General features: G+C 36.4%; 1 protein-coding gene across 1 annotated transcript in view; it reads left to right on the forward strand.

Moving 5' to 3' along the window:
- The window catches only part of LOC148939402 (cytoplasmic aconitate hydratase-like), a 92,243-nt gene that overhangs the window by 45,732 nt on the left and 22,038 nt on the right, over nucleotides 1-24,473 (forward strand). The window contains exons 9-12 of the mRNA XM_089106866.1: nucleotides 7,096-7,313; nucleotides 10,933-11,092; nucleotides 19,315-19,535; nucleotides 22,215-22,371. Coding sequence (XP_088962992.1) covers nucleotides 7,096-7,313; nucleotides 10,933-11,092; nucleotides 19,315-19,535; nucleotides 22,215-22,371 — 756 coding nt within the window. The remainder of the gene's footprint in view (nucleotides 1-7,095; nucleotides 7,314-10,932; nucleotides 11,093-19,314; nucleotides 19,536-22,214; nucleotides 22,372-24,473) is intronic.

The raw sequence follows: 24,473 nt of genomic DNA on the forward strand, positions 1-24,473 counted from the left end.
CTGTTTTGTGTCTGTGCTTCTGTGAAAGACTGAAATTGGAGAATGTCGACATTCACCGGTGAATGTCCGAAATTACTTTTTCTCCTTGGATTTAGTCAGTTTCGCCAATCAGCTTTTTTCAGTTTTATGCAAGGTTTGATGGTGACAGCTTACGTTAGGTTCTTAAGCCATTTCTGAGGTTTGTAACCTAACCCAACCTAATTTTAACTTTTACCATCAAACCTTGACTGACAAAGCTGACTGAATCCATGCAGAGAAAAAGGAATTTCACACATTCGCCGATGAATGTCGACATTTACCAGATTTCTGTCTTTCACCGTAACATATCTACATATAATATCGAATGTATATGTATGCCCTGTATACATTACTACTTTGTTCATCCAAACGCCAAGAAACTTTAAGAAGTTGTTAAGTACACTCTTGCAAAGGTTTTAGGCATACATGTTTATCCCAATGTGGGTATAATTCTGTTGTGAAATATTATAAAAAGTCGATATTCGTGGTCATCGATTCAGTGTATTATTTTTCTTTTCTATTTATGGACTCGATTGCCAAATTAATGGGAATTGTTAGGGGGGGGGGGTCGGGGGGAGAATTCTCCATATCAAAATGAATTTGATTTGTATATCTTTGTCCGAATCTCCGCGTGTGTAATCAAAATAAATTGATGAGGTAATTTGTATAAATTGTAGGGTAAAGAGCAACTTTAGTCAGTCTGAGATTAGCTGTATTGTGGAAAGCATGACGTTTTGAAAAAAAAATCGACTCCCTAATGAAAGAGAATTGTTGGGGGTGGAGTGGGGGACTTTGTTGGGTTTTGACGACTCTAATCAGTCTGGGATTAACCCAATTGCGGAAAGGATGGCGTTTGGAAAAAATCGGTGTTCGTGTTTATTGACTTAGTGCATTATCCTATTTTTCGAATTATGGACTCCGATCACCAATGGAGGGAAATTCTTAGTCGGGAAAATTTTTGGCGAAAGGAATGTTCCGTTTGGGGGGGGGGGGATTCTCCACAGGGGGGAGGATCCGCATGAGTGAAATCGTTTTTGGAGAAAGTTGTCCATCGTGGGAATTCAAATGCTTTTAAGTTTCAAAATGCGACCGTTATTAATACGCGGAGAGGAATTTTCCGCGGGGAATTTTAGATGAATTTCTTTTCTTTTGAGATCGCAGGAACTTGCGACGGTTAAGCAAGTAGGCTTATAAGAAACAGCAAGATAGATTTTATACAATTGGTCTGTATTTTCTTATATTAATAAAAAAAATTTTTTGCCCAAAATCAGTTTTTCAAAAAAAAAGTAAAGAACTCTATTAAACCAAAAATGAACAAAAATAGAATAAGAAAATCTACCAAGCATGGAACTACCACAAATCAGTATTCGTAAATAAATGAAACCCAAACAAACAGAAATGAAAATAAGTGAAACTCAAAATGAGCAGAAATTATTCTGAGTAGGGTTCTAAACCCTATGCTTTCTAAAAGCCAGAATATAATTTATACTTTACTGAAAAATAACAGAAAAAGGACATAACTTACCTCCCTTGCCCTGAGGGCTGGGGGGATTTTTTATCCTCAAAAACATAATTTCCAGACCTTTCTGATAGGCCTAACAAAATAGTTATATCAAAATTTTGATTGGAAGTGTTTGCGGAAATGGTAGGTGTGGAGGGGGCATTTGCCCTCTGATCACTTTCGACTAATAAAAAAGGCATTAGTCCTCAATTTCCAATCGAATGAGTCCTTCTTGAAGCTTCTACGACAAAACTGCCCATAAAAACGTTATATGCCCCAAGGGCATAACTTACGACCCTTGTCCGGGGGGCAAAGTGGAAAGGTTTGTCATCCTCAAAGACGAAATGTACAGAACTTACAACTCTGTTGACCGTTCTTACTATACTAAAACAAGGATTAGATATGTCTGAAAAAGCGGAAGATGTGAGAGGGGAGGCGAGACCTCACCTAATTGTTTTTGTCTATTATAAATGGTATCGGTTCTTTCGGTATCGGTTCAAATAAACCACTTCATAAGTTTTCACAACCAAAATTTCTATAAGACACTAATTACCTAAAAAACTTAATTAACAACCGCAACCCTAAGGACTTTGTGTGGTTGTCTTATTGAAACATGTAATTTTCGGACCCTCCAACCACTTTCATCAAAACAGTTGTATCTACATGATGATCGGAAGTGTTTGGGAAAATGATGGGTATGGAGGGAGCATTCGCCTTCTGATCGCTTTTGACTATTAATAAGGGCACTAGCCCTCTCAATTCCCAATTCGAATAGTCCTTTTTTAAGTTTCTACGACAACGCTGGCAAATACATAATTTCCAGAACTTTCAACTACATTGAACAAAATGTCTGTCTCAAAATTTTGATTGGATGTGTTTGGGGAAATAACACCCAATCAAATTTGTCCAATCCAGTCAACATACAAAAAAATGTGCTTGGGTGGGCGTGAGAGGGGCGTTAGTTGCCCTCCAATCACTTTCGACTATTAAATAGGCCACTAGCACTTTCAATTTCCAATCGAATGATCCCTTCTATAAGTTTGTACGACAATGCTTTCCATAAAACCTTATATGCCCCCAGGGCATAACTTACAACCCTTGCGCTGAGGGCTGTGGGAGGAGTGTCATCCTCAAAGACTTAATTTCCAGACTTTTCAACTACGTTGAACAAACTGGCTATCTCAAAATTTTTATTGAATATTTTTGGGAAATGGTGGGCGTGGGAGCGGTGTTAGTTTTCCTCCAATCACTTTTGATTATTAAAAAGGGTACTAGCCTTTTGAGGTTTCGACATTTTCGACGTTTCTATGAAAACGCTCTTTATAAAAACCTTATATGCCCCCATGGCATAACTTACAACCCTTGTTCTGAGGGGTGTGGGGGGGGGGTTCTCATCCTCAAAGACATAATATCCAGAAGTTTCAACTACGTTGAAAAAATGGCTACCTCAAAATTCTGATTGGATGTGTTTGGGGAAATGGTGGGTTTGAGAGGGGGTTAGTTGCCCTCCAATCACTTTCGACTTTTAAAAAGGGCACTAGCCCTTTCAATTTCTAATCGAATGAGTCCTTTTTGAAGTTTCTACGAAAACGCTTTCTATAAAAACCTTGTGTGCCGCCAGGGCATAACTTACAACCCTTGCCCTGAGGGCTCTTAGGGGGTTATCATCCTCAAAGACCTAATTTCCAGAACTTTAACTACGTTGAACCAAATGAATATCTCAAAATTTTGATTGCATGTGTTTGGGGAAATGGTGGGCGTGAGAGGGGGTTTATTTGCCCTCCAATTACTTTCAACTATTAAAAAGGGCAGTAGCCCTTTCAATTTTCAACCGAATGAGCCCTTTTTGACGTTTTTACGACAACCCCTTCTATAAAAAACCTCTTATGCCCCCAGGACATAACTTATAACCCTTACCCTGAAGGGTTAGGGGTTGTCATCCTCAAAGACCTAATTTCAAGAACTGTCAACTGCGTTGAAAAAAATGGCTATCTCAAAATTTTGATTTTATGTGTTTGGGGAAATAATGGGCGTGAGAGGGGGGTTAGTTGCCCTCCAATCACTTTCGACTATTAAAAAGGCCACTATCCCGTTGAATTTCCAATCGAATGAGTCCTTTTTCAAGTTTCTACGACAGAGCTTTAAATAAAAATCTTATATTCCCCCGGGGCATAACTTTATAACTTATAACCCTTGCCCTGAAAACTGTGGAGGGATTATCCTGCTCAAAGATATAATTTCCAGAATTTTCAACTGCGTTGAACAAAATGGCTGTATCAAAATTTTGATTGGATTTGTTTGGGGAAATGGTGGGTGTGAGAGGGGGGCTAGTTGCCCTTCAATCAGTTTCGATTAGCCGATTAAAAAGGGCACTGGCCCTTTCAGTTTCGAGTTTAATGAGCCTTTTTTGAAGTTTATACGACAACATTGCCTCTAAAAAAAACCTTATATGCCCCCCAGGGCATAACTTACACCCATTGCCTTGAAGGCTGTGGGGAGATGTTGTTATCCTCAAAAACCTATTTTCCAGAAATTTTTCAGATCTCAAAATTTTGATTGGAAGTGTTTGGGGAAATGGTGGGCGTGAGAGGGGGGTTAGTTGCCCTCCAATCACTTTCGACTATTAAAAATGGCACTAGCTCTTTCAATATCCAATCGAATGAGCCCTTTTTTTGAAGTTTCTACGACAATGCTTTCTATAAAAACCTTATATTCCGCCAGGACATAACTTACAACCCTTGCCCTGAGGGCTCTTAGAGGGTTATCATACTCAAAGACCTAATTTCCAGAAATTTAACTATTTTGAACAAAATGAATATCTCAAAATTTTTATTTAATTTGCCTGGGGGAATAGTCATTATGAGAGGGGGGTTAGGTGCTCTACAAGTACCTTCACCAGTTCAAGCGGGCACCTGCCCATTAAAGTCTTATCCAAACTTGCTCCGCTGGAAGTTTTACGACAACATTCTCTATAAGAACCTTATATGCTCCCATGATACAAATTATAAACCTTGTCCTTTAGGATTTGGAGGGAGGGGTTGTCATCCTCAAAGACCTAATTTCAAGAACTTTCAACTGCGTTGAAAAAAAGGACTATCTCAAAATTGTATGTGTTTGGGGAAATGGTGGGCGTGAGAGGGGGGTTAGTTTCCCTCCAATCACTTTCGACTATTAAAAAGGGCACTATCCCATTGAATTTCCAATCGAGTGAGTCCTTTTTCAAGTTTCTACGACAGAGCTTTCAATAAAAATCTTATATTCCCCCGGAGCATAACTTTATAAGTTACCCTTGCCCTGAAGACTGTGGGGGGAGTGTCCTGAACAAAATGGCTATATCAAAATTTTGATTGTATTTGTTTGGGGAAATGGTGGGCGTGGAAGGGGTGTTAGTTGCCTTCCAATCACTTTCGACTATTAAAAAGGGCACTAGCCATTTCCATTTCCAATAGAATGAGCCATTTTTGAAGTTTCTACGACAACCCTTTCTATAAACACTTTATATGCCCCCAGCCAAGGCTCAGGGTGTATTTTCACAGTTAAAAAAAGTTTGGAAGAATAGGAAGATAAGTCTACAAACCAAGATTAGAATATTAGAAGCTATAGTGATGACAGTGGTCAAATACGGCTCTGAAGCATGGACGCTCCAAAAAGCGGATGAAGATTTGCTATATGCTTTCCAGAGAAATTGCTCAAGGAATGTTCTGGGTGCCCGGATGACTGACCGTATTTCAAACAATAGGCTCTAAAATGTGGTTCAATACCGCTCTCAAGGGCTATAATGAAAGAAAGGTTGAGGTGGCTAGGGCACATTGTGCGGATGAAGGATGACAGGTTGCCGAAGATTGTTCTTTTCGGCCAACCGTCTAGGGCTAAACGGAAAGCAGGTCGTCCCCGTCTGGGGTGAGAGGACGTCATAAAGAAAGATTTAAAGGAAATGGGAACTTCGTGGGTGGGTGTAAAAAAGGAGGCTTTGAATAGAATGGGGTGGAGGAGGAGCGTGCGTAGCTGTGTTGGCCTCAGGCGGCTTGGTGCTGCGGTGAGTTGTTAGTAGTAGTTGTAGTAGTAGGGCATCACTTGCAACCCTTGCCCTTAGGGCTGTGGGGGGGGGGATGATCCTCAAAGACCTAGTTTCCAGAACTTTCAACTACGTTCAACAAAATGGGTATCTCAAAATTTTGATTGGATATGTTTGGGGAAAAGGTTGGCGTGAGAGTGGGGTTAGTTGGCCATAAATCACTTTCGACTATTAAAAAGGGCACTAGCCCTTTGACTTTCCAATCGAATGAGCCCTTTTTCAAGTTTCTACGACAAAGCTTTCTATAAAAAAAACCTTATATGCCCCCAGGGCATAACCTACAACCCTTGCCCTGAGGGCTATGGGGGAGTGTCCTCCTTAAAAACATAATTTCTATGTGGAAATCAACTACGCAGAACAAAATGGCTATCTAAAAATTTTGATTGGATGTGTTTGGGGAAATGGTAGGCGTGGAAGGGGTGTTAGTTGCCTTCCAATCACTTTCGACTATTAAAAAGGGCACTAGCCATTCCAATTTCCAATCGAATGAGCCCTTTTCGAAGTTCCTACGACAACTCCTTCGATACGAAGTGCCCTGGTATGGAAAAAAAAAATACATTGTGCCAACATCGTTCTTTACTTAGGCAGCGCGATTGCGCTGCCTATGATTTGCCATTGAATGTCGTCTCTGCTTAGATGCACTTAATCCCCCCACCCCTACAAGGCAAATTCGTGCATACATGTCGTGCCTCTTTAAAATTTAGGCTTAAGTTATTGGTATATCTGTGAAACTGGAAAACAACGGAATTAACTTGTGTCTGTAAACTGAGTTATTTTCGTGAACTAGATGTAAAACTAAAAGTAACAACGACTTGGGATTGGGCTTAGTAAGTGGGTTATATGAACACTGTTTATTTCTCTTTTTTCTTTTATCAGTTTTTGGAAAACGTTATTGCCTAAAATTGGTACTGAAAGTATTCAAAAATCTGGCTAAATTTTAAATTTACTGTGAGAGGATAAAGGTCTTCTGAATGTAATTTGTCTGGTTTTTCATCTGAAGGCGGCTGTCTTTTTCAAGTTATATGCCACCATAAGTTTCCAGATTTGGGGGGACTAGCCTACTAAAATCCCCTCCTATTTCCCAGGGGAGATGAAAACAATCTAAGGTTTGATAACTACTTTTGTCAGCGAAACTTTCAAGTTTGTTAATGGTAACCAATATTCGGAATTTTTTTAATTTGGCGTTGTTGAGGGGATGGAGATGGAGGGATATAGGAAGGGTGCTTAGCTTTCCACTTTGGGCGCCTGGACATGGCACAGTCTTATATTATTTAGTTGATTTCCTGTAAATGAATAATTAAAAAGGAGAGAAACAATTCTTTTGGTACCATTAAAATAAGTCTCACTCCTAAAGAAGGAAAGCTGTCTGATCCTGGTATCGGTTGATTGCTGAGAAACGGCTGAAAATACCCTAGTGGCTTTTTTGCCAAACCAAATGTAGGTATTATCTCTTGCCTAATGACTCATCTATCATTTTATAGCTCATTTTTAATCTATTTAGATCGTGATCCTGAAAGGATAGCAGTAATAGAAGCCTATTTAAAGGCAGCTGGATTGTTTAGAAACTACTCAAACGATTGTGAGGATCCTGTTTATTCGCAAGTCATTGAATTGGATCTCGAAACTGTTGTGTCTTCTGTTAGTGGGCCCAAACGCCCACAGGACCGAGTTCCCGTGAATAAAATGAAGGCTGATTTTGCTGAGTGTCTCACGAATAAGGTAGGCTTATACAATTACCGATCAATAAAAATTGTAAAAATCTGCTCATGCGGTCGTTTTAGCTAGGATTTTCCCACCAAGGTTGGTCTGATAGGAATTAGTCCTTCTCAGTTCACACATTTTTGTCAGAAGTTCTATTTTAAGCATGACCCCGCCCCTTCTCCTGAAATAACTTTGTGCGCAGTACCCCGCTTTACCTTAACTCAATTATTCAATGCTAGAGACGTAAATTGGCCCTCTCTCATCATATGAAGTGTCTCAATTAATGTCGAATTCTTGTCTGTAGTATGGGTTAACTACAGACGCAGTTGCTAATTTTTTTAGTTGACAAGAATAGCGGAGTATAATCAACTTATTCATGACAAGCAAGTTTAGGATGCATAAACATCCTGAACATAGGAAACATAACGCTCCGTGGTTGGTTACATTAATTTTTTCTAGTATTCTTACAGTATTTTGGGTCCTATCCATGTCCTGATGGCTATTATTATAGCCATTAATAAAACAATTTTTTTGGCGTAAAGTGTGAAGAAACGTGTTAATATTTCGTGTGTAAAGAAAATAAACGCCCTCTTTTTATATTATTTTAGGATCGCCTTGTTTAAACGATAATGAGTTTTTGTATGGTTCAAATAATAACAGAAATAATTCTTCATGTAGGGTTCTACTGTCGCCAATGATTACTAATACTGAAAACTACTGTGTAAGAATTTACTCATTTGGTTTGTTTTGTTTTTTGTTTATTTGCCATTAAATTCATTTTATTCATGGAATAAAGGCTCTTTTTGTGCTTGTTCCTAGGTTTTTAGGTTCTATAACATTGCTCAAAGCATGCTGAAATTGGAATGGAATTTGGTAAACTTTAGCGTAGACCTTGTTGCAGGTTTTCATCCTGCTATTTCAAATCTTTTGTGGCTGAATTCATTTTTATTATTTTAATATTTTATTTTTATTATTATTGCGGCGAGTTTCTTCTCCTTGTATTTCCGCACTTTTTTTTTATTGCATGATAATTTTTATAGTGACGGATTGTTGAAAATTAGGGTCTGTTACGCCACTACTCAATCATATACCTAGGCATTTTCTAGAGTTGTGTTTGTTCAACCACCTTTTAAAGGAGGTTTCAACACGCGGGTTTTCAGGGATGGCATCCCTCGGAAGACTATCCCCTATGCAGGTGCAGCGTCTTACAGAGCTGTTATCCAAATACTCAGTGCGGGGTCTCTCATTTTCTAGGTAATCTGAACGTACCCTATTCTACGTATTTGCCTTATTGGCTTGGGAAACGATCGTACAATTAGAGATTGTTCGGAATATACATGCGGGTAACGCTGCAAATAGTCTAAGATACCTGATCGTTGAGACCCTATCCGGATCTTCTGAGGAGGTAAAATCGAGCATCTATATTCGGCAATTGACTTAATTAATGACTTTAAAAGGGAGACTATTGAGCTGGATAAGGAATAGTTATAAACGTGGAAATGGTCCTTCACCATGTTTTTAAGAGTGGGCTATCTTGAAATTTCAATTTCTACTAAGTCAACTGCATTGCGATGTACCCTTTTTTATATTCTTTGTCTGTTTTAACATGCCTGATTGTTGTTTGTGTTTTGCTTTTTATTTACAGTAAACGCGCGGCATAACGGGAAAAAAATCTAATAAAATATAGGACTAGTTCCAAGAATCCTTTGGATGTTGCACTTTTTTAATGGAAGTCTGTGCCTGTAAACCATTTTCTGTCCATGATAAAACAATTGCTTACTGAAGTTGTTAATCCTTTTACCTGGTTACCCCAGCTGTCAATTGGCGCCAAAAGTACTCCAGACCAATTTCAGATTGCCCATGTTACTCTTATCCATAGAAACAAGGAGCATTATCAATCCAGCAACTTTGATCTCTTGACACTTACTCTGGTCAGAAATGTATTGATTCCCCCTGTTATGTGTCCGAGCTCCTGGGTCAAGGTATACCTATGGATCCTCCTTAACCTTGCAAATGCATTTGGTAAAGTGTTTTATCGAGGGTTAACAATTAGATTGAGAGCAGTTTTGATCCATTGTAAATTATTCAAATGGATTAACTGCTTCCAGGCTAACAGTAGGTTGCATGGTGTAAATATAAATCGTAAGTAGATTTACTTTTAGCATTTGTTCGAGGTTACTAGTTGAGTTCTATGATATACAATGCAGAGCCCAACCTTGTTCGATATTTGGATCAATTAAGAACCTTAATGAGCAGGAGAATTATCCACGCTGAAGGTTCAAAGAAATATCATTGGAGCTATTTATAACCGCTCAAATTTAGTATTATTCTAAATGGATCTTGTAATTATTGTGTTCTGCATTGATTTACGGTGTTTAGAATTGAATGCTGGAAAGTATGGGTCAATACTTTTTGTGACACGGAATGCCAAGCATGGCAAGATCAGCGAAAATGGGACAGGTCAGAAAATCGTATTGTTTTAGAGATCTTCATCCGAAAAGCGGATGAAGATTTGCTAGATGTATTCCAGAGAAATTGCTTAAGGATTGTTCTGGGTACCCGGATGACTGACCGTATTTCAAACAATAGGCTCTACGAAAAATGTGGTTAGATACCGCTCTCTAGGGCTATTATGAAAGAAAGGTTGAGATGGCTAGGGCACGTTGTGCGGATGAAGGATGACAGATTGCCGAAGATTGTTCTTTTCGACCAACCGTCTAGGGCTAAACGAAAACCATGTCGTCCTCGTCTGGGGTGGGAGGACGTCATAAAGAAAGATTTAAAGGAAATGGGAACTTCGTGGGAGGGTGTAAAAAGGGAGGCTTTGAATAGATTGGGATGGAGAAGGAGCGTGCGTATCTGTGTTGGCCTCAGGCGGCTTGGTGCTGCGGTGAGTTGTTAGTAGTAGTAGTAGTAGTTTAGAGGAAAGGCAACTTAGGATTTTACTTAATAAAAATCTGAAATATATTCGCCATATAAAGGTAGGTGTAGCCATTTCCTTCTGAACTGTTAGACTTGTTTAGTGGAGCTTCACCAGCAGTTCCCCAAAACTATCCCCAAACATTACAGGGGCCTTTTAGGACCCATATTCTACAATGCATGATATTGGTACCTTAGAATACCTTACCTGGTTAGAACGCCTTAGCGTCTCAACCCTCTCCTGTATGAGAAAATGAAGTGATGTTATTATGGCACATAAGTTACTAGAACATGGTAACGGATACTGGATCAAAATATTTAAAAAACGGAGAAATACTCCAAGATCACGGAGTAAAAAGGCAGTGGAACAACTTTTACCCCAGTCGGTATATGCCCTTACGTAAATCACTCAGCGAGAAAGCTTTTCTAGCAACAACTACTGAAGTATCCCAACAAACATTGATAAGGATTGGTTGACCAAGCCTTTAATCACTTTAATCACTTTAGTAATCACTTTAAAGAAGAAGAAAATAAATGTTTTATGTATGTGTGTGTTATAGTATTGTTTCTTATTTTCTGGTAAGTTTCGACGATATATATATATATATATATATATATATATATATATATATATATATATATATATATATATATATATATATATATATATATATATATATATATATATATATATATATTTAAATGATATTTTTTGTAGGTTGGTTTTAAAGGCTTTGGTCTTCCATCTGATAAACTAAATACTCAAGTGCCATTTATTTACGATAACAAAGAGTATGTTCTTCGTCATGGCTCTGCGGTTATTGCAGCAATTACAAGTTGCACAAATACGAGTAATCCATCGGTAATGCTTGGAGCAGGTATGTGCCATCCCTTCTTCTTCTTTTTTAGACAGCAGTAATTGTGCTTTATACAAACGGTATAAAGCAGAATACCTCTGGCTTTTTATTTACTGTATATACTAGATATTTTATAAGTGCCATTTTTTGTCGTATGAAAGGGGTTTACTCATAAACAATAGATATAACTAAACATAAGCAAAGCTTGTTAAGGTAAATAGTAAATTTGATAAAAGTGTCATAAGAAATAAATAATAAGTACCATAAAAGTAAAATTATGAGTTAAATACCAACGAATTAAAAATATAACTGTGGTGGACCTATAATTTTGGACTTATACGGGCAGGGTAAGCGTCTCAAAAAACCCAAAATTTGGCTAATGAGCATTTCAAAGAACATTTCTGTAGTACCCATGAAGCTGCGCCTTATATGTAGTCTATTTTAGATTATGTATGCACAATAGAGCTTTTTCATTAAGGGATGAAGTGGAATGACTTCTCAACCTTGCTAACCAGCGAAAACTGTATTTGTAGAGACCGAAAGTTAAGAATTGTTTGTCTCTAACACTTTTTTTAGGTAAAAATAACGATCAAGTTGTTTTTCCCCATGAGAGGTAAGAGTGAATTTAAAATTTAAACAGGTCTACATTAACGTAATATCTAGGGTTGTTGTCCCCAGTATATCTCCCGGTGAAGTTTAACTTTCGATTTGCTGAAAACAATTCACACTTTAAAATGTTTATTGTATATTGCGTTTTTGCAGATATGTAAAGGGTTTCCAGTTGGAAATCTCGTCAACGGTTGATTTTTTAGCTCACATATTTTGGACTAGAATCTTAAAATAGAGAACTTGGTAGTATTGAATGGTTATATTTCAATAACGGATAAGTTAAACTCTCCTATTTAAGGGCTCTAGTAGTGTATACGTATAGCTAGTCTAGTAAATCCGCCTCTAGTCTAGGCAGACTTCCCCTTTTATTTATGGTCAATTTTACTGTTTTAAGTTTTAACGTCACTCTTTGCTCTCATTTAAAAATTTAGTTTCGTTTATTTATTTTCTGTCCTTTTTATTGCTATTTTTTATGATTGGTAAAACTTTGATATACTCATTCCTTGGAATCAGCAGATTTTATAAGGCTTTTAAACACTTTTAAAACCAAATGGGTATCCTGGGATATTTTTCTGATGACATTTTGATTCTGTTTGGCAGATTATTTTCTTTTTCGATTTGTGGATCATAATGATGCAAAGCAATAATTTATTGAAACACAACGTTTTTCTTTTTAAGGAAGATAGAGACTGGTAAAACTGAAAAATTAATGGAATGAGTCTTCTCTCAATGTTCTGTGACAAGTAATTCGATATAATTAATCCTAAAAAAAACCTTCTGTAACCAATTTTCTCAAGAAAACCATAAATTGTCTAATTCTCATTTTCTGGATAGAAAAATAAAACCTACCTAGTAGTGTTCTCTAATACTGAATTTGATTTCGCGATTTTAATCAAGATTCCACCTGGATTTTTTTTCTCCCTTTTTCTAAAACCATGCAAATTTCCTCATGGCCATTCCTTTTGACGGGTTAGTTTAAAGTTCAAGAACAGCCAAAAATGGTCTGTGAATTTCCCTAACGACGAATTTCCAGGCTAGTGTTCGCTATAATTGAAGAGGGCTGCCATCATCCCAGGATCCATTCTTAACACTTAATTTGAACATGATATTTCATACAAAGGGATGTGGAAAGTATATTCCTTTCAGATTAAGCGGAAAGACTTATCAAAGAAGTTTGAAAATGGAGCCTGAAATGCACTTCTAGAGGTTCCTTGAGGCACTTATCTGCTGTGTTTACTTACTAATGTCTTAATTAGTTGTCTTCCTCATTGTTTTTAGATCATTTTAGACTAAATTGTTCTCTGTGTGATTATTTTACAAGAAATACTAATAGCTTGGCTAAGGAGTGCTGGAGTAGTAGAAGGACAACTAAAGTTAAATATTTGGGGGGGGGGGTGGAATTCCCTCCCTGATAACCTAAGGGAAGCGGGACATCAGCAGTTGTTTGAAGAACGAATAAAATAATTTCTGTTGGAGGGAAACTTATACCAAGCATCGAAATCACTTTCGATAAAACTTTTTTGTCTTGCATGGACTTATTATTACAATCGTACAGGGGCTTGCCTCCAAGTCAATGGGAAGTATCTATCCTATCTCTAGAGCTATTCAATTTATTCCTCCACTTGACTACGAAAAAAGCTGCACATGGCTGCTACGACGTGAATGTGAGCTCAGATTTGAGTGTTACTGACAAGCTCTATGCTGAAGATGTCTTGCTGCTTTGAACTTCTTACCAAGAAACGTGGGGCTTGTGCCAGAGAGTATTTGTCTTGACTACTAAAGGACTGACGATAAGCACTGAGAAAACTAAAGTCATTATTAACAACAAATCCTACTATTTTTTATTACTGAACCACTGTATGATTGAAGGCGATCGAGAATTCCAAGAATCTTTGGTCAGTCATAGACATTAAGGGGAATGGGGGATGAGAGTTAGAGGCGAAATCCAAGCACGAGTTTCTGAAGCCAGTTTCTTTAGCCAATATGTTTCTTTTATTATCTTTGCAAGCAGCTATGGCAAAGGAAGAAGAACTATATAAGGACGAAAAACATAATTTTCTGAATCCATTGTCTGTTCTGTTCTTCTGTAAAAATGCGAAATGTGGCCAGTAAAACGATATACAATTCGTGGCAGGAACTCCTTAAAACAGAGATGCAAGAGGTGAACGATTGACCTGAATCCTCAAGACCGAGTATCAAACTAAGCCAATAATCCAAGAATGAGGATTGTAGTATGGTATTGAAACTACTATCTGTTGCTACCGCATTTCAAAGTTTGGACAAACCTTTAGGCCTGATTAATCATTCGGTATAGAAGATAATTTATTGCAAGCCACTTGGTAGTTAGGGAAAGTGCACAGGAGGCGTCGTGAAATCCCGCCGCAATGCAGTTAAAGACACCCATAGTTCTATTGATGGTTTAAGAATCTCTTTTGGCTCAAAATTGTCATCTCGACGATCCATGACTGTTTCCAATATAACGACACTTTCTTCCATATCCAAATTTGAGGAGAGCTGCCACCCAGCTTATGCACTTAACCAGGTATAAGTGGTAACTATGGGAAAAAATTTATATGTAGGGACATCGTACGACATAATGTCTACAAAAACTGGCAGATTAAAATCAGGCTTTTGGTATTCCTTTTTATTTAGGTATCTCAAAATCTTCGCTCGATAGTATTTGACCCTAGTCGGGCTAAGATTTTGGTATTTTGGCACAAAAGAGCACATTTTTTTTGTTTTAAAAGGAGAATTTCTGAAATTCTTTATTGAGGTGTTCCAACCAGTTAAATTGTATGGTAATTTAGTGTGAAGATGTTGTCCCTGTTTGTAAAGTCTTTAAACTTTTCATATACTAATTAACTTTATGAGTCATAAACTTGATAGTTAGTGGATATTTTCGAATCAGAGGCAACGCTGTAGCGTTGCCTATAGTAAAGGCCATACGGCTCCAATGTTTTATTATTTATTATTATTTATTTTTATTTTTTCCCCAGAAGCACTTCATATGGAAGGGGTCGTTGTAGAAACTTCAAAGGGGCATCATTTGATTGGAAATTGAGAGTTCTAGTGCCCTTTTTAACAGTCGGAAATTATTAGAGGGCACCACGCCCCCCCCCCCCCCACGCCCATCATTCCCCCAAGAACCTCCGATCAAAATTTTCAGATAGCCATTTTTTTCAACGTTGTTAATTTCTAGACAGAAAATATATTTTTTAGGAGGACAATCCCCCAAATCCCTCAGGGCACGTGTTTTAAATTATGCCTTGGGGGCATATAAGGTTTTTATAGAAGACGTTGTCGTAGAAACTTCAAAACAGGCTCATTCGATTGGACATTAAAGGGGTAGTGCTCTTTTTAATAGTGGAAAGTGATTGGAGTGCAACTAGTCCCCGCCCCCCCCCCCACCCATCATTTCCTCAAACGCATCCAATCAAAATTTTCAGATAGCCCTTTTGTTCAGCATAGTTGATTTCCAGATAGGAAATATATTTTTGAGGAGGACACTCCCGCACAACCATCAGGACAAGGGTTTTAAGTTATGCCCTGTGGGCATATAAGGTTTTTATAGAGGGTATTGTCTTAAAAGCTTCAAAACAGGTTCATTCGACTGGAAGTTAAAGGGTTATTGCCCTTTTTAATAGTCGAAAATTATTGGAGTTCAACTAGCCCCCCCCATGCCCCTCATTCCCCCAAACACATCCAACCAAAACTTTGAGATAGCCATTTTGTTCAGCATAGATGATTCCCAGATAGAAAATATATTTTTGAGGAGGATACTCCCCCACAACCCTCAGGGCAAGGGGTTTAAGTTATGCCCTGGGGGCATATAAGGTTTTAATAGAAGGCGTTGTCCCAGAAACTTCAAAACATGCTCATTTGATTGGAAATTAAAGGGCTAGTGCCCTTTTTAATAGTCGAAAGTTATTGGAGTTTAACTAGCCCCTCCCCCCCCCCACGCCCATCATTTCCCCAAAGACATCCAATCAAAATTTTCAGACAGCCATTTTGTTCAGTATAGTTGATTTCCAGATATAAAATATATTTTTGAGGAGGACACTCCCCCACAACCCTCAGGGAAAGGGTTTTAAGTCATGCCCTGGGGGCATATAAGGTTTTTATAGAAGGCATTGTTGTAGAAACTTCAAAACAGGCTCATTTGATTGGAAATTGAAAGGCAAGTGCCCTTTTTAATCGTTAAAAGTTATTGGATTACAACTAGCCCCCTCCCCCACGTCCATCATTTCCCCTGACGCATCCGATTAAAATTTTGAGATAGCCATTTTGTTCAGCGTAGCTGATTTCCATATTGACAACATGTTTTTGAGAAGGACACTCCCCCACAACCCTCAGGGCAAGGGTTTTAATTTATGCCCTGGGGGCATATAAGGTTTTTATAGAAGGCGGTGTCGTAGAAACTTCAGAAAAGACTCATTCGATTGGAAATTCCGAGGGATAGTGCCCTTTGTAATAGTCGAAAGTGATTTGAGGGCAACTAACCCCCCTCTCACGTCCACCTTTTCCCCAAACACATCCACTCAAAATTTCAAGACAGCCATTTTTTTAAACGTAGTTTTAAGTTCTGGAAATGAGGTCTTTGAAGATTACAACTCCCCCAAAGCCCGCTGGGCAAGGGTTGTTGTAATTTAAGGATTCTCCGAATCCTTCATATTATTTCTTATGGAAGGGACGCTCGTATAAACTTTAGAGAGGGCTTATTTGATTGAAAATTGAAAGTTCTTGTTCACTGTTTAAGAGTCAAAAGAGATTGAAGGGCAACTAGCCCCTCTCCCTCCTCCACACCCTAAATGCATCAGATAAAAATTTTGAGATATACATTTTGTTGAAATAGTTCAAAGTTCTGATAACAAAAAACTCCGGTGTCGACAGAGCCCACCAGGGCCCAGGGGTAGGCGTTGTAAGTTATTTCCTGGGGCATAACTTATTAAGGGGGGTTTATAACTTATGGAAAGGGGTTTTGTATGGGAAAAACACATAGGAAATCTATTATAATTATCCAATTATAAGGTTAAAATACATACTCTGTGATAGATGCAAAATTGCTTTGGCACACAAATTCCTATTAAGGGTAATTCCAAACAGTCGTGACCCTTTGTGTCAGCAAGTGAAATGGTCTAAACCCCCTTATTGGAGGTATTTTTTCAATCCATTCATTGTTGTCAATCTCTGTCCACAAGTTATGCCAGCTGTCTATTGTTCATATATAAGGTTTTTATCAAAGATGTAATCGTATAGACTTTGAAAAAATCCGTTTTTTAAAGTCAAGAAAAATCGGACAGTAATCACCCCCTCCCCATGCCATAAAAACTTGAAACTTTTTGCAATCAAAAACGAACAAAAATTAATTAAAAAAACTTTCCGAAAAATAAGTTTTTCAAAGAAAAGTAAAGACCATTTTAAACTTAAGCTCAGGAGATACAAATACCTGTTAAAATTCAAACTCAAAACGATGAAACCCAAAACGAACAGAAATTAAATAAACAATCATAGCGAAAAACATACAACAAGTAATAATATAAATGAATAAATAGATATTAAAGCGAGTAATGCTTAGATTGAATATTAAAATAAAGATTAAAACCAAAACAAATATTTTGCTATTAAAGTATAAATGAAACTTACAACGAACAGAATTTAAATAAACAATCAATGCAAACAAACATACAATGTATACTAATGTAAATGAATAAATAAATCTTAAAACGGGTGCAACTTAAATTGAATATTCAAATGAAGTTTGAATCGAATAAAAAAAACTGCAAGCAAGAGTTTGGGTATCGTCTCACAGCAGGAGCCTAAAACCTGCTGCGTCATTGGCGCTTTACTGAAAACGAATTTTATTACAAATGTTTTCTTTTGTACTTAATATTGAAAATAAATAATAAGATTACAGTAAAATTTTGAACTGATGAGCTTTTAGCAATTAATATCATTATGCATCAAATATTCAGTTTAATTTGTTAGTTCTTTCAAGATTGGTCAAGCAAATATAGTTTCACTACAAGCAAAATTTGGATACTGCCCCCTTCTTTAACTGTAAAAACCTAAAGCCTTCTGCGTCATTGGTGCTTCACTGAAAATGAATTACTCGTATATTAAAAATTTATTACTTTCCAGTTCTTACAGCATTGAAAATGAAAATAAAAATTACAGTTAAAAAAAATCTTGAACTGATGGATCTTTCAACAATTAATATCATTATGTATCTAATATTCAATTTGATTTTGTTTATACTTTCCATGACTGTTCAAGACTCATATAGTTTTGCCTTTTTTTTAACTCTGCCATTTTTTGTCACTAATCGTGTTAGTTTGTTATGAAAACATTCTATGGCTTCTAGGCATTTCTATTTTAGCGGAAAACTGCACCTCAAACTTTGTGGTGCATCCATTTTCTTGCATGAAACTCCAAAATATAATAAAATGTCAAGTTTAGGATTGTTCCACCACTCGTAAGCAAGTGCCATTTGTATTTTTTTATCCGCAGGGTCAATTTAGGGGGTGGAGGGTAGGCTAAATTTCGTAGCAGCCCCATTCCATCGTGGTTTTGTTCACATTTTCAACACCTGGCGTCCGGACTATCATATAATCTACCAAGCATACAACTACCTCAAATCAGTATCAATAAATCAATGAAACCCAAAACGAGCAAAAATTAAAATAAATATTAGAGTCAAACTCAAAACGAGCATAAATTAATGTGAGTAGGGTTCAAAACCCCTTTGCTTTCTAAAAGCCAGAATATAATTTGTACTTTACTGAAAAAAAATTCAAATGAGTTTACTGAAAAAAAATGTGCATTGTCAATTTAATATGCATATGCTGATATTTATTCCCTAAAATCTTCATTAATTTTTGATTTCTTAAAGTTACAAAAGTGAAAATATTTCAAAGAATTGTTTTCAGTAAAGCGCCAATGACGCAGTAGGTTTTAGGCTTCTCAGTGAGACGATACCCAAACTCTTGTTTGTATTTATTTTTATTCGATTCAAACTTGATTTGCATATTCAATTTAAGTTTCACTCGTTTTAAGATTTATTTATTCATTTACATTAATATATATTGTTCGTTTGTTCACAATGATTGTTTATTCAATTTCTGTTCGTTTTAAGTTTCATTTATACTTTAATAGTAAAATATTTGATTTCGCTTTAAGCTTGATTTTTATATTCAATCTAAGCATTACTGGCTTTAAGATCTATTTATTCATTTATATTATTACTTGTTGTATGTTTTTCACTATGATTGTTTATTTAATTTCTGTTCGTTTTGGGTATCATTTATTCTTTAATAGTAATTTCTGGTCGTTTTGAGTTTGAATCTTAACAGATATTTGTATCTGCTCAGCTTAATTTTAAAATGGCCTTTAATTTTCTTTGAAAAATTAATTTTTCGGAAAGTTTTTTAATTAATTAACATAAAAGTTAGATTTTAAAAACTATATATTGTTTCCAAACTCGGGATTTGTAGAGTTTTCCTTAAATGGACGAAGATTACGCTTTAATCACCGTTCCTTAACATAAAAAGTGTTAAGTATGAATTCATGTCTACGTGCCTGAGTCTGTATGCTTTTCATCGTTCAAGCCAGCATTTCATGTGAACCTTTTGTTATAGGGCTTTTGGCAAAGAAAGCTGTGGAGGCAGGACTATCCGTCAATTCGTACGTAAAAACATCACTGTCTCCCGGATCCGGTGTTGTCACATACTACCTTGAAGAATCTGGTGTTGTGCCTGCCCTGAATCAGCTTGGGTTTAGTATTGTTGGCTATGGATGCATGACTTGTATTGGTAACTCTGGACCGTTGCCGGATGTTATTGTGGAAGCCATTGAAAAGGTATAACAGGAATGTTTGCTCTTGGTTTGGCTCTCCCCTTCTTTAGGAAGTCTGTTTTCGTTTTTTAGAGGATTTTCCTTATTTCGCATGAAATTTATGTCTATTAAACGTTTCTGAATGTAAAAAAGGTGCTATATGTCCCTCAAGGGAAACTGTCCCCTCAGTGTTGTAGAAACTTCAGAGGATGCTCATTCGATCGGAAATTAAGAGTTCCAGCCCATTTTTTAAAGGCGAAAGTTATTGGAAACCAACCAGCCTTTGTCATAAAACTTTGTTTATGATATATGGTCCTTTTGTTGCCCCTTTGGACATCTGATCGACATTTTCAGGTACCTATTTTGTACTTCTCTGTGACTGCTCAATTTTTTGTGTGGGAGAATTTTCCGCGGGGGGGGGGGTGACTTTCTGGGGCTGGGAAACACCGGCCCTTAATTAAGAAAATAAGTCATTCAGAAAATTTCTTTGCTAGGAACGTTCATCAAATTAAATGATGCTAGTATTCGTGCCTTATCTGTTCTCTATCTTGTTTGTGGCGTCATTTTTAGAAAGAAAATAAAATTAAAAAGAACTAACCATCTGTAATGTGAAAGTCAACCTTGCAAAGAATATTTTCTCATTCTTTAAAGGGCTACCACCAACTGAGGAAAAAGATATAAGGAATTAGATTTTTATCTCCTGGGCAACGTTAACCGCTGCAGAAACATTTGGTTGGCTCTACCACACAAGTGCTGTAGGGGAAACTCGTTGCTTTTTGTTTCCGTGCTATCAATTCAGCACTCCAGTTGTCAGCCCTTCAAAAATTTTAAATGATGTACCCCAAGAAGAATTCTTCCTTCAATAAAAATGGTGACGCGGGTATCGAAAGATTATCTTAAGACATCCTATTTCGGTTCAAAACCAGTTTCATTCTTTATTTCTTGCACTCAATCAATATTGGTACTTTTAGAATTGTAATGCTGTTCTACGCCGTCCAAAAACATAAAACCTATATTCTTTTTTCTTCAATTTGTTTGATGATAAAAATAATCTAGTTCTGAACCTGAGCTTGTGTTTACATGTACATCAGAAATAAGTAATAAGCACTCAACAAAAGTATCTAATCCCTTTTCTCTATTTTGAACGCGCTGTATGATTCATGCTTTAAGGCACTCTGTAACAGAGATGAAAACAGTTTTTTTTTCTTAGTCTTAAATGCATTCGGAAACTAATAATAGGCACAACTAACAGCCAAAGTTTCAAACCTCTCATCATCAAATATGACCCAGCACCTGAAAACGTCGATTCGACGTTGAATGTATTGTAAATGGCTCTTGAGGATCGTTATCTTTATCCTTTTTAACAGTTTATTGCTTCCCCGAAAAGTAAATATGTGCCGACACTGATAATGTAACACTTGGGAATGGTCATTAGATGACAAATGAATATAGCAATATGAAAAGCTACAATTTGGTAAATTGTATGGTTTGTGAACTGGTGCAGTCGACTTCCTTTTCTATACAACATTTGACCCTTTTAAATGGTAATCTCCACTTGATCAGAAAACTGGTTAAATGAGCATCAGCAAGATTCTACTTTTAGGCGGTAAATATATATCGGCTTTATAATTTTTGTGGCCCTTTAGACAAGATATCTGCTTCGAGCAATAAAAAAGAAGCAAATCTTTGCATGATTTTGGTTTAAAGAAACTGCAACAAGCCTAGCTTTTTTGCTAAAAGTTGGGAGGGGGCACTTGTTGGGCATTCAAAACTTATTTCTTAGAAAAGTGGCATATTTAATGCAGATGCTCGAAATTATATGTTTAGTCTTCTATGGTAGAAGAGGGGCTGACCCCCCTCTCTTTGTGCCTTTCCCTTTGTATGCTCTTGTGGGGCTGGGTAGCTCACTTTCTTTTTGGTGTTATTGGGATCAGGGATATACACAAGAGGGGGCGATGGCTCCCGTGTCGTCCTCCTAAAATCCTCGACTGTCTTGAATTATTGGGAATTTCTAGTTACAATTATCAGATTGAATTTGTGTTTTTTACTATTCCCCCCTCTACCATCCCCCTAAAAAAACGAATGCGTTTGAGTGCCTAATTGGCACCCTCAATCGATACTATCGCTGGATTTGTACTTAGTTTTTCACACGTTACAATCAATATATTAATACATACAAAGCCTAGAGTTGAGAATAGAAAATTTGATGGGTATAGACTTGTAAAAATGGATGAGGATGAATTAAAAAGTAAAGAAAGGAGTTAATATGCTGTTATCCATTTTTTAGTCGAGTTTTCTTGTGCTTCAAACTAGTTTAAGTTTTGACGAAAGTGATCCTCTGTGCATCAGCGCTGATGTAACCAAAGGATCTTAAATTTTTGTTTTTATGTGTTTTTTTTTTTCTTCTATTGACACTTCAATTAAACAAGTTTTGAAATCGTGCGCAGTAATTTCACTTTTCCTATAGAAAACGCAAAAAAAAAGTCTAGAAGGGGTTATAAATAGAAAATTTCTACAGTCAGGCCTTCAACCACCTTTTTTTATTTTTCTTTTTTCGCAATTTTTCAAAGGGTTATCGCCTGAAATCTGCGCACAAAAGTATCCTTTGGTGCACCACGGTACTAGGTGAGCCATGCTTATGCGTTTGTAAGGACACTACAACAGAAAAAAAAATTAGAATTTACTAAAATAAATTTCTTTTTAGGGTGACCTTGTTTGCTGTAGTGTCTTGTCTGGTAACAGAAACTTTGAAGGTCGAGTACACCCCAATACACGTGCGAATTATTTGGCATCGCCTCTTTTGGTTGTTGCCTATGCACTTGCTGGAAGAGTAGATATTGATTTTGAGACCGAGCCGTTAGGTAAGTTTGATGTATTTTAGTCATGTCTCATGCTCAGAAGTAAAAGATGTGTCTCACGCATTCCGCAGAAATAAGTTAGTGTCCTTCTAAAACTCCTCTTGTGGGTCCTCCTCCGCTGGACACTTCCGAAGATTGATAGAAGGTTAGTGGGTCGTAGTTCTTTGGCGTGGGGAGATTACGTTGGCCAATTATTATTGGTCGTATTTTGGTTCCTCTAGCTATCTAATGTTATCTGGCATAATCCTGATATTATCTGTTATAATTGATGTGTATATGCCAAAATGAAACATTATTCGGCTTTATTCTGTCATTTTCGTATATTTAAGCTTTAATTCCTGGTCATTATTGTGGATGATTTGTAAATTATTTTGTCGTTTAAATCCTTGACAAAAAAATTTTTTTCGGAAACAACTTTCCGGGTTTTGCACCTGTAAAATTGAGAAAGTGGGTGACATATCCCTTTATTTTTGGCTGGAAGATATTTGTCTGAAATTCGTATTGTTAAGAAATGGGTTTGTGTCAAGGGAGTAGAATATAATTGAAGTATTATTCTCTCTTCTGAAGTCTAAAATATGTGTTTAATAAAATTCGTAATTTGGCTAATGACCATTTTGATGGAGCTATCTACTGTGCACTATCACATAATTTTTTTTTGTTATTGTAACAAAAATGGTGTGAAATAGCTCATTGACATTTATAAGGTGAAAATATCGCAACAGAAGAGATTTTAGCATAAAAATATAGTTTTTTATTTTACTCGTTTTTCTATTTTTGCATATTTGTTCTTCAAGCTTTTATGCAACGACATTCTTGAAGTAGTTAATCTTATTAATTGTTCCAATTGATTCCGTAGAAACAGGAGGTGTTGGTTGAAGGGGATAAATATTTCCATCGAAAAATTGCATTAAAGTCCACAAGTCGTGTTGCCATGAATCAAATTTTTCTACAACGCCAAAAATTCTAATTTAGTTCCAAGATCATTAATTAATCTTTCAGCAACGAATATCATATTTTTGTATTTCAGTTCTACATTATTATCCTATCATATTCATTTTTCTGTATTGACTCTCCTCTTCAGTTCGTCGTATTTTTCGTCCCAACTTATCCCAGTTTACGGAACGTTTAGTAATGTGAAGATAACACTAATGTTTCTGTAGTGTGCCACACATTCTAAGTCAACAAATTTTTATGCAAATCAAAGCGTCTTGTAATCTCATTTAGAAGGTTGTTAAAAATGGTAACTTTAAATTGATATTTGACATTTATGTAATGTGTCTTTGTTCACTGTTTTATCCCTTTATGCTATCAGTTCCTTTTAATATTTTTTTTCGAATCTTGTGTTTTTTTTATAAATATTTTGGTATATAAGTGCCCAGCACTCCCATAAGAAGTGGCTTTGATTCTCGTCGGGATAATACCGTGTATTTGACCATTTTTTTTTATTTTTTAGAATTTTTCCGCAAATATTTATGTTCAGTTGCTTTCTTTTCTTATTGTTTATATTCTAAGAGCAAAAAATATCTATTTATTTTTGTATTGGTATTTACCATATTTATGTTATTTAAGGTTGATTTTGGTACCCTTTGTCTAGAAGATTGGCGAATTGTTATATTGTAGTTATAATTTTAATTAAATTCATACTTACACGATAATAGTTACAAATGTAATTAAATGCCTATGATTATTGGTGCAGAATACTATAAAATATAAACAGATTATTTATAGGGTGGGTAAAAAGAAATAATTCTTAGATGGAAAATTGAGTATAACTCTTTTGGCTGTTCAGAATCGAGTTGAGAAACTTAAATCTGGACAAATAAATTGTTATGTAGTAAAAAAATATCAATAAATAAATTAATTTCTAGCATAAAATATCAACAGATTATTTATAAGGTGAATAAAAAAATTTATTTGAAAAATTGAATATAACACTTTTGGCCGTTCAGAAGCGAGTTGAGAAACTTAAATCTGGTGAATTAAATTATTTTGTAGTATCAAAATTTAAAGAGTCAAGCTATTTCCTTAACCGGGAGTTCATGGTGTTAATAGGCTTTAATGGTGTAGTTTCATACCTTGAACAGTCAAATTGTCTCTCATTCAGG

The sequence above is a fragment of the Artemia sp. Qi Xiang Cuo genome, chromosome 21 (assembly GCF_049724085.1).
Source record: "Artemia sp. Qi Xiang Cuo chromosome 21, ASM4972408v1, whole genome shotgun sequence".
NCBI lineage: Eukaryota > Metazoa > Arthropoda > Branchiopoda > Anostraca > Artemiidae > Artemia > Artemia sp. Qi Xiang Cuo.